At 44.7% G+C, this 18,655-nt stretch overlaps 1 protein-coding gene across 4 annotated transcripts in view; it reads left to right on the top strand.

Moving 5' to 3' along the window:
• Positions 1 to 18,655, top strand: part of ATP6V1H (ATPase H+ transporting V1 subunit H) — a 215,105-nt gene that overhangs the window by 140,284 nt on the left and 56,166 nt on the right. For 3 of the 4 annotated variants that reach the window (XR_012233809.1, XM_073583809.1, XM_073583810.1), the window contains one exon: positions 10,500 to 10,613. The exons of the other annotated variant lie outside the window; for it this stretch is intronic. Coding sequence is in view for 2 of the 3 variants with exons in the window: in XM_073583809.1 (XP_073439910.1) it covers positions 10,500 to 10,613 (114 nt within the window). In the remaining variant the exon portion in view is untranslated. The remainder of the gene's footprint in view (positions 1 to 10,499; positions 10,614 to 18,655) is intronic. 4 annotated transcript variants of the gene reach the window in all.

The following is an 18,655-nucleotide window of genomic DNA, read 5'->3' as shown; positions in this document are numbered from 1 at the left end:
GAGCACACACACACACACACCCACACACACCCATACACAGACATACCCATACACAGACACACACACTTTCACTTTCTTACTGGTGTCCTCCGCGTTGCTGCTTTCAGTGCTTTGGTGGTGCAGGAACCCTGGGCCAATCAGAGCGCAGGAGCCCTGGGCCAATCACAGCCCAGGAACAATCAGAGGCTAAGGATGACGTCAGCTGGCCCATGGTTCCTGCGCTGTGATTGGCTCAGGGCTCATTGGCGGCGATCGGCACACAGCTCCGAGGCTGAGATTAACTCCTGCGAACAGCGCGGCTGCAGTCGCGGGCACTGGACAGCGGGAGCGAGACACAACTGCATGCCCCATGCACAGAACAAGGTATGCCTTATTTTCGGGGGGGGGGGGGAGTGCCTTATATTAGCAGGCACAGTGCTCCTCCTAGCATGCCTTACTTTCGGGGGGTGCCCTATTTTCGGGGAAACAGGGTAGTGGAGGGTCTGGGGACTGGTGGAGCCCACCTATCTGCAGGGAATGAAAGTCTCTGCTAAATATGTAAAATCAGGAAGCAAGTTTATTTGAAATTTTAAATAGTGAAGCCCCCGGGCGGAAACATTTTTCATCTAACAATATAATTAAAAAGGATTTTAGTAAAGTTTACCCTTTTAGTAAAATGGCAGTAATAAATTTGGAAATATTAGCAGCGCTTGGACTTGCTGCACCTTTTCTTTTACCGGATTGGATAGGGAATCTCTGTCTGGACATGATAATCCTTCTTAAAAAAAAAAACTACAAAAATGAATGATACAAATGTTACTAATCTTGCTGTGTTTTTCAAGGCTCTGTGCACCCCTGGCCAAAGCCTCTAACTCTTGCCACTCTATAGGCGTAGTGTGTACATATGTCTCAGTTTTGTAGTGATTCGTGAGATTTATTCTTGTGTATTTTCTATATTCTTCCTGCTTATCGTCATCGTAGTAACATATGGATAGGGTTATAAACGTGCGTTAGATGTCGCTGATCCTCCTGACATGTGTACATAGGTTCATCAAGTTCAACCTGTGGCGGGGAGAAAAACCGAGCGGCAGACTGAACAAAAATCCATTCTTTCTGATTTTTCTTTCATAATTTGTTAAACGAAATCATGATCCTTAACTATCTTTTGAGTGGGAAAAAAAAAACCAAATATAACCTGAAGATAATTGTGACCTATAAATGATTGTAAACAAGCCTGGATCGATTTTGCTCTATCATCGATCAGTGTGCGCTGCTTCAATTTATCTGCTCTTCTTCGAGAACCTTAATATGCTTCCACTCAAATGCAAATATCGAAAAACAAGCACGAGTCTTCGATCAGTGCGATGTGTAATACAGAATGAAATCCGTGCCGGAAGAGAGTTTAATAAGAAAACAACTGTGAAGTGACTATCTTCTTTACATAGGCTGTATGTGAATTTGCTCTGCAAGGGGTCGTGTCACCATCATATTTATTTGTGCAGGAAATACATTTTTAATCCTTTTTTTCAATGTGACAATAATAATGTGTGGTTGTAAATAAATTTGTTTTATTATAAGGATGTTACCTATATATTTAATATTACTGTGCCTGCCTTGTGGCTCTTTATATTTTTTAACTGATATTAAGTAGTCTGTAGTGATGAGCGAACGTGATCAGATAAGATGTTGTCCGAGCATGCGTGTGCTAACCGAGGGCCTTTGACGTGCTCGAATACTATGTTGGGAGGCCCTGCGGGGGTTCGACAGTCACAACACATGTAGGGACTGACTAACAAAGAGGCTATCCCTGCATGTGTTTCGGCTGTCGAACAGGCACGAGACAGTCAGCCGCAGGGACTCAAGCTTATTCTTTGAGCACGCCAAAGTCACTCGGTTAACACACGTGCATGCTCGGATAACGCCTTATCCAAGCACGTTCCCTCATCACTAGTGCTTTCCTTTTTTAACTGAATGGAGAAACCACTAACAATTTTTAAAGTGAAAACACACACACACAAAAAAAAAAAACTTGTGGCATTTTTTGGGAATTTTTTAGCCTTCATATTGACTTGTAACGTATAGAGCGTCTTCGTAGCGAAGAATACCCAGAAGATGGTCCGCTCGCTTCTTTTAACGGCTTTCGGTCTTTCGAAACCTGAATCAAGTCAAAGATGCTTAAAAGACTGAACACAGGAACAAAAAGTCATTTTGACATAGACATGTATCTGTTCAATTTGGGGCATTTAGCGCGTTTTCAAGCAGTTTTTGGAGCAGATGTTGTGTGCACAATACCCCTACAATGACTGAAGAATGAAGATACTGACTTCACAAACTCAACCACTTAATATTAATATTGAGTCCATACAATATCTTTACAACGTACCTTATTGATAATAAGAGTAATTTGAAATAATGGTCAAAAATACCATTTTCTTCAGAAATAAATATAAACTCCTTTTAAAGGGAACATAAAGGAATCACTCTTTTAACCTTGTGTTTCCGTGTGTGCACACAATTCTTAGCAATGAATGCAATGTACAGTCACAAATAAAAACCCTCTGACCTACATTTAAAAGATGTATGAAAATTCCTAGAAGGCTACAATATTTTTGTTCGTTCATTCCATCATCAATGCCATGGTTTATATCCACTGTTCAGTGAATGAGGCGCCGAGGGAACAAAATAAATAGTTTTTGTACTTTTGTTTTTCGTTTTGTCTTGCATTGAGATTACAGTGCATTCTTTACCCAGGCAGATTTTGTTTCCTGTCCATTATTGTCCCTGCTAAGTAGTTATTTTGGTATGGGGAAAGTGGTGACATACGCAGCAAATTCGTTATATGCTTCAAATGTGGCACCTGCTTTCAGCCCAAATGTCACGGCTAGGGGTAAACGTTAATATCTCTATAGTAATCAGATCTACATTTTCTAATTCACACTGTCAATTTCCCTTTATAGTCATAAAGCTAAAATATACAATTCTGGCTACCCATAGCCACCACAAGGGGGAGCTGAGCAGTAGGCCACATACTGTTTCTAAGTTTAATAAAAAAAATTAAATATCAAGCAGTAAAGCAGCTAGAATTACATATTATATCTCTCGGCTACCTGCTCATAATTCCTGGTGACCTTGGTAAATACAATTGATTAATCCTTTGTATTTATGCAGATAAAGAAGCACTCCCAGCAAACTTTTTTTACCTAAACCATTTTAAATGTATGGATTGCATAAGTGCGGTAATATACGCACCGATCACCATCTTCCATGGTTTCCTGTGCCGTTCCGGTCCTCTTCTGGTTCAAGTGACTGAAGTTCCAACTTTCTGAATCATGTTGGGCCCTGTGCATGAGCCAGACATGGCTTTTACAGTGCAAGTCTATGGAGTGTCAGAACAAGATTCCATCGGCTTACATTGTGATAGTGACTTTCGCCTCACACATAAAGACAGGTGTGAACTGACATGTCGGAATAGCAGTCACGTGAACCAAAAAGAGGACTGGACCAGAACTGGACACTGAGAAACGTCAATAGGTGAGTATATTGCTGCTCCTGCACTACACTACACATACATTTACATAGACAATAAAATAAACTGTTTGGCGAGCGTGCTACTTTATGGACTACATAAGACGAGTTTTCTGCTCACTGCTTAGGTTACCTATGCAGTCTATTGTCAGTGGCTGGCCTTCTAGGTAAGGAGAGGGCATAATTCGGAATTGGTGAAAGGTCCATTCAGTTATCAGGAGTGCACCATCCCTGACAAGCGATAAACCTAGAAGCAGAGGAGTGCTCCTGAAAACATATGTTCCACCCCTTTATTCCTTTGATAATCCAAAGTCAATCGATATGAGTTATCAAGGTTTCTTGATAAAAAGGAAAGCTTTCTTATTATTTATTTAATATTACACAATGGTTTTTAAGCGCCACTTCAGCGTTTTGCTTTTTTTAAAAAAATTTTTATTGCTGCACTGGAGTGGTGTCACTAATCTAAGTTTCCTGCCCATAGTACTATACTTACCAGCCACTGTCTTCATCTTTTATCAGCGCTGCTCCAGTAGTCTCCAGCAATTTTTGACATGCCGGATCGCTCCATTCTTTGGTAGGCGATCTGGAAGTTACAACTCAACCCAGAACATGTCGTTCATAGACTGACATTGAGAGCGTGTGACCGTTACCACTGACACCAGAACAAGGCGCTCATAGACTGACATTGAGAGCATGTGACCGTTACCACTGACACCAGAACAAGGCGCTCATAGACTGACATTGAGAGCATGTGACCGTTACCTCTGACCCCAGAACAAGGCGCTCATAGACTGACATTGAGAGCATGTGACCGTTACCACTGACACCAGAACAAGGCGCTCATAGACTGACATTGAGAGCATGTGACCGTTACCACTGACACCAGAACAAGGCGCTCATAGACTGACATTGAGAGCATGTGACCGTTACCTCTGACCCCAGAACAAGGCGCTCATAGACTGACATTGAGAGCATGTGACCGTTACCTCTGACCCCAGAACAAGGCGCTCGTAGACTGACATTGAGAGCATGTGACCGTTACCTCTGACCCCAGAACAAGGCGCTCATAGACTGACATTGAGAGCATGTGACCGTTACCTCTGACCCCAGAACAAGGCGCTCATAGACTGACATTGAGAGCTTGTGACCGTTACCTCTGACCCCAGAACAAGGCGCTCATAGACTGACATTGAGAGCATGTGACCGTTAGCTCTGACCCCAGAACAAAGCGCTCATAGACTGACATTGAGAGCGTGTGACCGTTACCTCTGACCCCAGAACAAGGCGCTCATAGACTGACATTGAGAGCATGTGACCGTTACCTCTGACACCAGAACAAGGCTCTCATAGACTGACATTGAGAGCGTGTGACAGTTACCACTGACCCCAGAACAAGGCGCTCATAGACTGAAATTGAGAGCTTGTGACCGTTACCTCTGACCCCAGAACAAGGCGCTCATAGACTGACATTGAGAGCTTGTGACCCTTACCTCTGACCCCAGAACAAGGCGCTCATAGACTGACATTGAGAGCTTGTGACCGATACCTCTGACCCCAGAACAAGGCGCTCATAGACTGACATTGAGAGCGTGTGACCGTTACCTCTGACCCCAGAACAAGGCGCTCATAGACTGACATTGAGAGCTTGTGACCGTTACCTCTGACCCCAGAACAAGGCGCTCATAGACTGACATTGAGAGCGTGTGACCAATACCTCTGACCCCAGAACAAGGCGCTGATAGACTGACATTGAGAGCGTGTGACCGTTACCTCTGACCCCAGAACAAGGCGCTCATAGACTGACATTGAGAGCTTGTGACCCTTACCTCTGACCCCAGAACAAGGCGCTCATAGACTGACATTGAGAGCTTGTGACCGATACCTCTGACCCCAGAACAAGGCGCTCATAGACTGACATTGAGAGCGTGTGACCGTTACCTCTGACCCCAGAACAAGGCGCTCATAGACTGACATTGAGAGCGTGTGACCGTTACCTCTGACCCCAGAACAAGGAGCTCATAGACTGACATTGAGAGCGTGTGACCGTTACCTCTGACCCCAGAACAAGGCGCTCATAGACTGACATTGAGAGCGTGTGACCATTACCTCTGACCCCAGAACAAGGCGCTCATAGACTGACATTGAGAGCGTGTGACCGATACCTCTGACCCCAGAACAAGGCGCTGATAGACTGACATTGAGAGCGTGTGACCGTTACCTCTGACCCCAGAACAAGGCGCTGATAGACTGACATTGAGAGCGTGACCGTTACCTCTGGCTTCTGGGGAGTCAGAAGTTGTGGTCACGGCTGGTGACTGTAATACTAGAGGCACGGAGCTTGGATTAGTTGCACCACTCCAAGCTGAAATACAAAAAAAATGCTTGATTGTTTTCCAAATGTGCTAATTGTGACATTTATTGCTTTAGCAGAAAATGTGATTTAGTGACTTTTTTCTTTTCCAGTTGTCATTTCTAGACTGTTTCTCTGTAGTCAGTGGACGAGAGTTTTGGAGGTAATGTGCTTTTTCATTAAAGGTGAAATAAGCATAAGCCGCATTTGTGCTTGTACATTAGCAGCTTGCTGTTTGCATTAGGAATCGCCCATAGCCGATGCCATGCAGTGACTGTCACGGGAAGAGCTGCTAGGCACAAATGGAAGTTGATTTTTTTTTTCCTTCTTAATGGAAGCGCTATCTAAATAATATCAGGTGAGCCGAGAGAGAATGGCCATCTTTGTCTATTTTGTGGTTACCAAAAGATGCTCATTTTAGTTTTTTTTTTTTTTTTTCTTGTCCAAAGTGTTTAGACAAGTGAATATCAATTATAACTTGTATATGTGCGACAGGATATATAAGGGCCTGTTTAATCGTGATCAAATATTCCGACCTCTCAGCTTATCTAAGCAGGCAGTCAGTTGCCCCACAAATAAGCAAAATGCTTGTCTGACCAGTGAAATAATTTTTAAGCTTGCCTAAAAATTACCATTCTTGGCAGCACACAGTCTTATGCCCCTGTTACACACAACGAGATCGCTAGCGATATCGCTAAAGCGACAATGATTTTGTGACGCAACAGCGACATCGTTAGCGATCTCGCTAAATGTGACACGCGGCAACAACCGGCGCCCTGCTGCGATGTCACTGATCGTGCTTGAACGTCCAGGATCATTTTTTGATCGCTGGCGTCCCGCTGACCATGCATCGCAGTGTTTGACGTCCTTTATCAACGACGAGCGACCTCGTTGGCGACTCAGAACTCTGCAACGTAGGCGTGATTAAACGTTGTCTTTGCAACACCCCCTAAGCTCCAGTTGGTTGCCGCAACAGCGACCTCATTATAAAAGACTCTGTACAAATACAAAGTGAAGCCAAAGAGAACTCAATAGTGCTCAGTGCTCCGGAACAAATGATGGGAGCGCAAATAAGTTCGATTTCGTAATGTGGCCGCAGTAGTGGCCGCCAATCGGAGCAGAGGGGCGTTGTAAAATACATCGCCCAATAAGACTAATGAGAGCGCAGCTGTGGTCACCAATCGGTGCAGAGGGGCGTGGAAAAGGTAGCGCTGAAGGACGCCTATTCAAAGTCTGAATTGTTACAATAGACAGTGTGTGACAAGGTCCCTACGATCGCCGTGGTCGTTAGTAACATCGCTGGTGCGTCATTTTGGGGATCGGCCTGTATGACTGCTTACTAGCGATGCACAAACTATCTTCGCCAGATCGTATCGTTGTCGGGATCGTTGGTGCGTCGCTATGTGTAACGGTACCCTTACATAAACAGGACATGTGCTGCCGAGAACCATGTCAATCTGTGCGCACAAAATGATCATATTAACCATTGTTCTGTGCACATAGAAGTGTGGTCAGCCTGTCTAAACAGGAGATCAAGCATCTGCCTATCAGTAAACACACAGCTGCCATCGGACTGTCTAAATTCAGTCTTGCTCATATTATTCTTTCAAATATCAGGCCATCAGCAGACGTAACATTGTGACAATGTAGGATACTACTTTAAAAGCAATTTTTTTTAATCCTTTAGGGTGTGCCATGATCGGAGCTGGACTTCCTTAGATTTTTTTCTTTGATTTTTGAAGACTTCCCTTTCACAGCAAGTTTGTGCCATAGAGTTCTCCTCCTAATTAACAACAGTTTATCACTAAATGCCATGTTACAGATTCCCTGGAGCTGGTTACAACCACTATTTCTGAAAACCTGATAGGTTAGATTACACTTTTCACCATCCCTGCACCTCCCTGCTTTGTACGTACTGTCCTATACACAGATTCAATCGGTGCAGAGGCTGCTGTAATCACAGGACCATTGCAGGTATAGAAAAGCCAATTACTGTACATATCATTCATTTAGCTCTCGAACTTCTCTGTCTATTTGATTTAGCAGCAGGCAGCCAGAGTAAAGGGGCATTTACACTGCACTTTTATTGTAAAAGAGCATTACTAGAGATAGCGTGACCATGACCTGACCAGCAAGCAGAATTCTTGTTTGTCCAATAAAGTTAACATAAGGGCCCCGTTACACGCTTCAATGTCCCAGTGATCCCACCAACGATCCGACGAGGATGGGATCGCTGGAGAGCTGTCACGTAGGTAGACTCACCAGCGATCAGGACCAGTGAGCACGCTGGTTTCCAGGGTAAACAGTGGGTATCTAAGCACCGTGCGGCGCTTAGTTACCCGCTGTTTACCCTGAATACCAGCGTCTGCTGTATGGCGCTGGGAGCTCGTTGATCGTTGGTCTCTCGCTGTCACACGCAGCGATGTGTGCTGCCCAGCGGGAGACCAACGATAGATTTATGGCCCAGACAATTAGGCAACGATTAACGATCAGCCAACTGATCGTTGCTACATGTCACACGCAACGATGTCGTTTCGACATCGCTGCAACGTCACCAAACTGGTGACGTTGCAACTGTATCGTTCACAATATCGTTCTGTGTAACGGGGCCTTTAGGTTTCCTCAAAAGATCAACATTGCCTGCATTACATCATCCTGTGCAAACAGAACCTGGACGGCGGAGAACCATTCCAGCCTATGTGCGCTGAATGATCTCTTACTAAGCTTGGTCTGCCTGTGTGAACAGGCCGTGAAAACAAACGGAAAGCGGCACACGTGTTGCTGGTCGGAGCTCATTTCAAGAAAATTAAGGGCTTAAGTAATTACACTGCTCTATATTGAAAAGAGAGGATTGTGCAACTAAGGCATCAAACTGTTAAACTGCAGATAGAATTAATTGCTATAATGGAAACTTGACTGTGCTCAGTGATGTGCCTATCTGAAGTGGAGTACTGCAGGTGTGGAATTTTTTTTTTTTGTGTGTGTGTAGATTTTGTGTATAATATTGTAAACTATTGTTCTACAGTAATCTGATTGTAATGTGCATCACCTGTCCCACCGGGCCCTGATCTGATTAGATTTCCAAGTAGGTGCCTTATGTGCAGACAAGCACCATGTAGCGCATAGTTGTCAGCATTCTGCTGATTGACCACTAGTGGCCGCTGTTGTACACTTTGAGATATTCTGCAGCACTTTTGCTCCTCACAACTGCAGGCTGTTATTTTGCCCTTAACCAAAGATGTCCCATGGTTGGACCAAAAACAGCCATCTTGTTTCCTGTTTGGACCTACTGCCAAACACATAGAACTCTAAGGCATTGCTTGGGTTCTGTGACACGCACTCTGTCTTGCTCTGTCATTTCAGATGCCGAAAAAAACTGGGAAATTGATTTCATAAAAGGGGCACAAAGATTCATCAGGGTGTTGATGAGGCCCGGAAGAGTCAGACGATCCATTTTCTGACACCTGTACTCCAGGCACTAATGACTTTTCTCTGGCTGCTGACTGGTGATGTCATACAGTGGTTGGAGATTGAATGGCCTGACTCTTCCTGACATTGTCAACACCCAGATGACTCTTCTCTGGTAAGCTTCATACAGCGCAGGAGTGTGGTTATGTACATTATCAGATAATTAAAGGGAATCTGTCACCAGGTTTTTGTGATGTAGGGCAAATGTTATGGAGGGTACCTTAATATAGGAGCAGAGACCCTGATTACAGGAATGTCACTTACTGGGCTGTGTTTTGCTGTTTCAATACAATGCGCATTTTATCAGCATTAGGCCGGGGTCATTCTTGCGAGTGTGATGCTAGAGACTCGCATCACACTCGCAAGTGTGATCCCGGCCTTACAGGACAACTTGGCACGTGCAGAGTAGTCCAGCCGCGTCCCCAGCACTGATTAGTCGATCTGTCACTATGCAATGTACATTGAAAGCTGTGGTGTGGAGAGCTCTGCTGGATCTGCAGCAGAGAAACTGTGATTCTATCGTCACTGCTGCACCCAGAAAAACTGAGTGATTTATTGCTGGAATCAGGGTCTCTGTCCCCACCTCATGGTGCTATCAGGTTACATAGCAAAAACCTGGTGACAGATTCCCTTTAAGGCACGGATGTGGATTTTGACTTGTAAACTGATGTGACAGGTTTAATGTAATTATTTTTACCTATTCTGTATATCGTGCCCTGTGAACCTTTTTATTGCAATGCTCAATGTCTCCCCCAACTAGAGGTCTTGGGTTGTGTAGAAATCTGCTATTAAATCCTGTCTACATTAGTTCTGACATACTTGACATTATATTGGAGATTCTTCTCTTTTTCCTTACCAAACAGGAGACTCTACTTGAGTTCCCAGCAAGTCAGTGGGACTAGTGATGAGGTGGAAGGATTAGGATGAGAAGTGTCGGCTGCTTGTCACAAACTTCAGAATAGCATTCCCAGTATTGAAGTCCTGAATATGGCGTCAGATGTGTCAGATGGTTATTATGAAATAATCCCTGTAAACTCATGATGTATTATTAGCTAGTTAATAGTTATGTGATATGAAAATGAGCAGAAACCGCTTCATACTCATGAGTCATGAAGTCCTGGTGAATCGATGAGCCTGTGCTTGCGATCAATATGACAAGTCTTTCTTCATCTTTCAGGGTGATTGAGCAGTTGGGTGGGAAGCAGCTGGTAATGAACCACATGCATCATGAAGACCAACAGGTCCGCTACAATGCTTTGCTAGCGGTACAGAAATTGATGGTCCATAACTGGTAAGTGGCTGCTTGTGAATAAATGACTGTGATAGTAATTCTGCTGCATTAGTTTTTATTTTTTTGTTTGAAAGCTAAGAGGGTGGTTGTGTCACTCACACAGGTAACTGGACGCAGGGGCTTTCATCTGGCAGCAGATGAATAGATTATCAGATATTAAAAGTTGTTGGATTGTTGGTGAAAAGTCCATAAAATGCTAGCAATGAAATATGTGGTTATTGGTGATAAGGGAATGTGCTGGGAATAAGGTGTTATCCGAGCATGCTAGTGTGCTAACCGAGTGTCTTTGGCGGGCTCAAAAAAAAATATTTTCAAGTCCCCGATGCTGCATATGTTGCGGCTGTTTGTTAAGCCATCCCTGCATGCGTTGCGGCTGTTTGTTAAGCCATCCCTGCATGTGTTGTGGCTGTTTGTTAAGCCATCCCTGCATGTGTTGTGGCTGTTTGTTAAGCCATCCCTGCATGTGTTGTGGCTGTTTGTTAAGCCATCCCTGCATGTGTTGCAGCTGTTTGTTAAGCCATCCCTGCATGTGTTGCGGCTGTTTGTTAAGCCATCCCTGCATGTGTTGCGGCTGTTTGTCATGCTATCCCTGCATGTGTTGTGGCTGTTGAACAGCCACGAGACATGCAGGCGCGGGGACTCGCACATATTATTTGAGCACAACGGAATCACTCGGTTACACCTGTGCATGCTCAGATAACACCTTATCCCAGCTGTCTCTCGTCACTAGTGGTTATATTTGCTTAGTTCTTTTTCTCCTCTTCTTGCCATAATCACGATTGTCTTCCATCTCTGGAGTCTTGAAAACCTTCATACTATCAGATGTATTGCTATATGCTTTTTTATTTGTCCTTCTTTGCATTGTGTATTATTTTGGTTGACTTTTTTAGGACTTTTGCCGAATGTCTACATTTCTATCCAGATCCTCCTTTGAGCTAGGACCTCTATTATGATAACTAAACACACGAGACAGCTTCTGTCTCATTGCTCATTTAGCCGACAGATATTTCTCCCGATCCCTTCCTGCCTCTCCCCCCACATGACCGGCATTAATGTGTTTTCTATAGAGACCCCACTGGCAGCTCATCTCCTGTGAGTACAATAGAAGCAGGTGTTGGAATTTAAAGTGCTCGATTCTTCTCACCTACCAACACCATTTATCAGGAGACTCAGTTGGAAGGCCGGAGGACTTTACTCCAATGTGTATGGGGCCTTAAGATTCCCTCTGTAAATCTAAGTTAATAGGTGCAATAGCTTCCTTTAAATTAACCCAATCTGCCAAATCTGCCTGGATATGAATACAAGGCACTTAAAAGGGTTTTCCCACTACCAAAAGTTTCATTTTTTGGATGTGTTTAAAAATAATGTTCCTGTCCTGAGATAATCTTATAAATGTGCCCCTGCTGTGTACTGTGTAATGGCTGTGTCTGATCATACCACAGCTCCTGGGCAGGGGAAGAGGCAAAAGAGTATACAGACAGGACATCACAGAATCACATCTGACATTTGTTTAAAAACAGGTAGTGAAATGTCTCCTGCTGTCCCGTCTGTATACTCTTCTGCTTCCTCCCCTGCCCAGGAGCTGTGGTATGATCAGACCATGTCCCTGTACGGTCAGGCCACGGCCATTACACAGTACACAGCAGGGGCCCATTTATAAGATTATCTCAGCACAGGAACATTTCATTTACACACATCCAATTGAGGAACTTATTATTATTCCAAGATCTATTTATTAAAATAAACTTTTGTTCATGATGGGAAAACCACTTTAACCATTGTAAACTGTGGGTAAGTGGATCCAAGAGGGAAGAGTTGTGGACTCTCTGCTTTATTACTGCCTACTGTATGCAATGTCTGCCTGATCCAGTTAGATTAGTGTCGCTACATAGGGCGACACCTACTGTAGACCGTTGGATGTAAAATCTCGATCCTCACCACTTTTCATTTTCTTTGCTCGCCTTGTGGTGTCATGTAGAGGAGACAATATGTATAGAAGTCTCCAGTAAGGATAAAGCTGCTTCTCATGGTTGCGGTACTGGACCACAGTAGTCGTAGAACAGCGGCTTCTCAAGATCAGGGTTCATTTGGCTACGTTGCTTTTATGAAACGGGCAACATTGAGAACATCTTTGTGTTGACAAATCATAAAGAAGAAATTCTCGCCAATGTATGTTTGACGGATCACTATGGCCAAGTAAACTCCGGTTTTGATAAGCCTCTGTTTCCATGTCTGCCTGATGACATGCACTTTTATTCATTTTTCGTTGTTAGGTAACACTAAATGCATGATTTTACTTTAGTAATTACTAGTTGATGGCAGCTACGTTCGTGATGTGTTTACCTCTCTTTATGTTTCCAAATGACATTGATGTAGATTGTTGTGTGGAGCCAGAGAAATCAAATATAAATGAAAGGCTAACAAAAGCCATTAGTTGTAATTACACATCCTTTCAAACTTTTATTTAAGCTTTGTGGCCATTAGGGAATTGCTAATCCAGTTTAGCTTTATTATGTCTTGCAAATAAGTTTAGCAAGTGGATGTTGAATGTGTAAGCCATGCCTGCTTGTCATTTGTGAGCCTGCTTATATACAGTGTCTTGTGAATGTATTCACCCCCCTTTGGCATTTTTTGTGTTTTGCTACCTCACAACGTGGAGTGGTCACTGTTTTTTTGAAGGCTTGCATCAGTATATGTACAGAACTGTGAACATTTGTTTTATTTTTATTGTGAAGCAAACAAGTAGGACAAAATAACTGAAAACTTCAGTGTGCATAACGATTCACCCCCTAAATTCGGAACTTTTTACAGCCTCATTTAGCAGCAATTAATCTGTAAAGCCCCCTTTACATTTAGCGATGCACCAGTGATCCCGACCACGATATGACCCGGTCTGGATCGCTGGTGCATCGCTAAATGGTCGCTAGTGAGCTGCCAAACAGGCAGATCTCACCAGCGACGTAGAGACGCAGCAGCGGTCGTTACTTACCTTTCAGACGCGGCGATGATGATGTCGTCCCGCCCGCGTCCACGCGTCGCTCGTTGGCGCCAGCAGGAGGCAGCCGACGAGAAATGGACCTGGACGATCTTGCGCGATCAGCGATAACCAGCGGGGGAGCCGGTCGGAGGTAAGTATCACATGTAACGATATCGCTAGCAATATCGCTGCTGCATCACAAAATCGGTGACGCTTTAGCGATATTGATAGCGATATCGCTATGTGTAAAGCCCCCCTTAAGTCGCTTTAGATAAGTTAGATAGAGCTTTCCACATCTTGCCACTAGGATTTTTGCCCATTCGTCAAGATAATACTGCTCCTGCTCCTTCAAGTTTGATGGTTTCCTCTGGTGAACAGCAATTTTCAAGTCTAACCATGGCTTCTCAGTTGGATTATGGTCTGGGCTTTGACTAGACCACTCCAAAACAGACATAGCGTTTACCTTGGTGGCCAAAAAGTTCAATTTTGTCCTCATCTGACCACAGCACCTTCCTCCATACATTTGGGGAGTTTTCCACATGTCTTTTGGCAAACTCAAAACGAGCCTTACAATTTTTTTTGTGTAAGTAAATGCTTTTCTTTTTCTTTTCAGCCCATTCTTTCATAAAGGCCACCTCTTTGGAGTGTACGGTTTATTGTGGTCATATGGTCAGAAACTCCAGTCTCTGCTGGGAACTCTGCAGTTCCTTCAGGGTTACCTTCGGTCCCTATGCTGCCTCTCTGATTAATTCCCTCTTTGCCCGGGCTGAGAGTTTTGGTGGGTGGCCCTCTCTTGGCAGGTTTGTTGTGGTGCCATGTTCTTTCCATTTGATGATAATGGATTTGATGGTGCTCCGGGGGATCATCAGAGATTGGGATTTTTTTTATAACCCAACCCTGACTTGTACTTCTCAACAACCTTGCCCCTGACTTGTTTGGAGATCTCTCTTGTCTTCATGGTGTTCGGTCAGTGGTGGTGCACCCTCCATGGCCTTTCAGGAAAGTGTGCATACACTGACAGAATGTGACACATAGAATGCACACAGGTGGACTTCCTCTCACTAAGCATGTCAATTCTGAAGGTAATTGCTTGCATCAGATATTTTTAGGGGTTTCATTGCAAAAGGGGTGAATACATATCCACATGCCAATTTTTAGCTATTTGATCCCATAAATTTAATTTGAGTGTATTTTTGACCCTTCACTAAGTAGACTATTTAGTGCTGATGCGTCACATACAAATCGGATTACAAAAATATTTAAACACCGGTTGTAATGTAACAAAATAGAGGAAATGACAAGGGGGTGAGTGGGTGAATACTTTTGCAAGCAACTGTATGTTGTCGGCATAAATCTGCATTACTTGAACTCTGTAGAATATCACATCTTCTTCAGCCACACGGGTTCACTGGTCAGTGGGGAAGTTGTTATCCCGGGAGGACACCATCTATCTAGGGAAAGTAAATGTTAAGGAATTAGATGATTTTTCGAAGCTTTTTTTTTCTATTTTTACTAAGAAAAATTAAAAAAGGAAAAAAAAAAACTGAATTTGTTACAATGTAAATGAGCCAGAAAGTGCGGTATATATGTGTGCTCTAGACATAAGAAATGTGTAATATTAAGAAAGGTTGTACTTACCGGTACTTGGTATTAAAGAGACTTTAAAATGAGGGATTGGAAGAGTATACCTTCTTTATCTGCCTATTTAATGCATAGTGAATGAATCCACAAATGCCTCATCCCTTAGGATGTCACTGAATGTATTATCATTTCAAAAATAAATCAGGATTTTCTATTATGATGGACTTGAAATAAATTGAATTGATGCAAACTTCAGGCGATACCAGTGATGCTATCACAATCAGTAATAGAAATTAGATTTTCTGCAAACTGCATACAGACATGGCTGTTTTGTGCCCGCTCCATGGAAATACATTTACTCTTCTTCTTGATAACCTATAAATGCCTTTACATGATTGATGCACTTTTCTTTCAAATAGATTTGGCCGTTCTGTCGAATTTAATGGTTTGACAATGTACCCATCGGAGGTGGTAGTGATCATCGTTTCTCCACTGGCGTATCTCTGAGAGATAGAGATCATGCAGCTGAAGCACACTGCCCTCTTAAGGTCCATTTACACAGAGCGGCCACCGTCACTAAACCATCGCTGATCAGTAGAGATTTACCAATCTGCTATTATTTAATGGCCTGTTTACGCAGGCAGACCGCAGTATACAATGTGCATTGAATATGCATAGGCTGCCATAGTTCACAGCAGAGCGAGTTCTTGCCAAGTCCTTCCAAGAACGAGGATCTTTGAAAAATATAATTTCCAGGACGTCCTATCCTGACGGCACCATGGGGGTTGTCCTTTCATCCTTACAGGGACAGGAAATGCACGAGAGGTTAAAAGGTCCCCTCCCACACCACCCTCCAGTGTTTTTCCTGTCCCTGTAAGGACAGGCACGAGAGCGCCGCAGTCGCGGCATACAGCAACTTACCGGGGCCAGGAGGTTCGGGGTCCTAACTTCCAACTCCTCCGGTCGGACGGTTCTGCGCGGCACCCCCCTAAGGGGGGTTCTCTGCCTGCGGTCCGGTGGAGCGTCGCTCCGGGATTCGATACCGCTTTCCCACAGCACGGTTCCCGCGAGAATGCCCATGGCGGCGGCCACGTCACTTCCGGGCGCCCAGGGATGACGACTTCCGGTCACAGCAGGGCGCGTCAGCAGGGAGCGGGGAATGAGTGTTCCGGCGCAAGACAAGGTAGGATAAGAGCGGGGGAAAGCGGGGGCCAGCGGCAGATCGATAGGTGACGCTACAGACCTGTGATTTCTGTCAGCTCCGCAAGCATGGACGCCAGAACCAGTGACCAGCCAGAGCCAGCGTCTCAGTCCTCTGGCCGGTCCCAGGCCAAGAGACCAAGATGGGAGTCCGACCAGTCGTCAGAGGAGGAGATACGGGACACGGACTCGGAGGAAGAGGGCGAGATCACCTCTGAACCCCTGGAGACAGGGAAGAGGTACCTCTTCACATCAGAAAACACGAACGAGCTTCTCAGTGCAGTAAGAAGTACGATGCAGATCGAGGAAACCCCGAAGGAGCAATCCATCCAGGACGCAATGTTCGGGGGATTAAGAGCTAGAATTCGTCAGGTCTTCCCAGTTAATAACCATATCCGGGCAATGATCCTGGAAGAATGGGAAGATGCCGAGAAAAGACTGATTGTGCCACGAGACTTTAAGCTGCGACTTCCATTTAACCAGGAGGACATCAACACTTGGGACGAAGTGCCTAAGATTGATTCACCGGTAGCCAAGGTGTCGAGAAAGACTTCAATTCCCTTTTGAAGATTCGTCCAGTCTCAAAGAGCCCATGGACAAAAAGGCCGACGTGCTCTTAAAAAGAGCTTGGGAGGCCTCAGTGGCGGTGATGAAAGCAAACATAGCTGCCACTTCAGTCACTAGATCCATGCACCTATGGGTAGACCATTTAGAACAACAATTAAAGGAAAAGACCCCTAGGGGTGATATCCTTGAGAGCATTCGCCTGTTAAAGATCGCGACCGGTTTTCTGGCAGATGCTTCTGCAGAATCTGTACGGTTTGCGGCCAGAAATAATTCCCTAATTCCCTATCCAACGCGGCCCGCCGAGCCATATGGATGAAAACCTGGTCAGGGGACTACCAGTCTAAAAATAAATTATGTTCCATACCCTTCTCGGGCGGGAAGGTATTTGGGCCGGCTTTAGATAAGATTTTAGAGAGTGCCTCTGACGACAAAAGAGGTTTTCCAGAGGAAAAGCCAAAAAGGCAGTTTCCCTTTCAGAGATCCCCGTCCTTACCAGAGGCAGGAATATAGGGGGAAAGGGAAATCTCGCTGGGAGTACTCGAGGGGGGGAAGAAAGGCTCCCCCGGCTCTCTCCGGACAAAGTTCTAGAAGCAGAAGGCAATGACGCCATACCTGTGGGGGGGCGCCTCAGACACTTTGCAGGGGCATGGCAACGCATCTCCCAGAACCCATGGGTCCTCAATACAATCTCCCAGGGCTATACCCTCGAGTTTACAGAAACCCCCCCAGCACGATTCGTGGTTACAGAAACCCGTTCCAGAGCCATAATAGATCCTATATGGGCAGACATAAGGGACCTGTTAAAAACAGAAGTAGTGGTTCCAGTCCCAGATGTAGAGAGAGGCCTGGGCCACTATTCTACACTCTTCACGATAAAAAAACCATCGGGGGAAAGCCGAACCATCATAAACTTAAAACCACTAAATCAATGAGTTCGGTACAAAAGATTCCGTATGGAGTCCCTGAAGACTGCCATCCCTCTAATAGACCAGAACGCTTTCATGTGCACTATAGATTTAAAGAGCGTATATTATCACGTTCCTATCCATCCTCAATCTCAAAGGTTCCTACGCTTCACTCTAAAAAAAGGAGGCAAATGCTACCACTTTCAGTTTCAGGCTCTTCAGTTCGGCTTGGCATCAGCACCTCGAGTTTTTACGAAACTGGTCGCCGAAGTCGTAGCAAACTTAAGACAGAGAGGCATAATTATTGTACCTTATTTAGACGACTTCCTGGTAATATCCCGTTCAGCCTCAGAGTTAAGAGAACAACTCATCTCAATAATTTTCAGCCTCGAGAGCCTAGGTTGGATCCTAAACAGAGAAAAATCAGACCTGCAGCCCAGTACCCAGAAGAGATTCCTGGGAGTCATGCTAGACTCCAAAAGAAGAGTCTCATTCTTGCCGGAAGAAAAGAGGAAACCCATCATGGACAAGGTTTGTCAGTTTGGCCAGTACCAGGTTTCAATAAGAATCGCAATGGAGATCTTGGGCACCCTAACTGCATGCATACCCTGCGTCATGTGGAGCCAGGCTCACACAAGAATCCTGCAGAGGGAGATCCTGACAAAATGGGACAGACGGCAGTCCTCGCTGAACAAGAAGTTCAGACCGTCCCCTGCTTTGAGATCATCCCTGAGAATGGTGGGTCAGCCACAGAAACATCAGCCAGGGGGTTCCTTGGATCCATTCTCCATGTGTGACCATCACCACGGATG

The sequence above is a fragment of the Dendrobates tinctorius genome, unplaced genomic scaffold, assembly GCF_039654945.1.
Source record: "Dendrobates tinctorius isolate UK_male_01 unplaced genomic scaffold, ASM3965494v1 ptg000081l, whole genome shotgun sequence".
NCBI lineage: Eukaryota > Metazoa > Chordata > Amphibia > Anura > Dendrobatidae > Dendrobates > Dendrobates tinctorius.
Note: the sequence above shows the minus strand (reverse complement) of the source record. Positions and strands in the feature narration are given on the sequence as shown.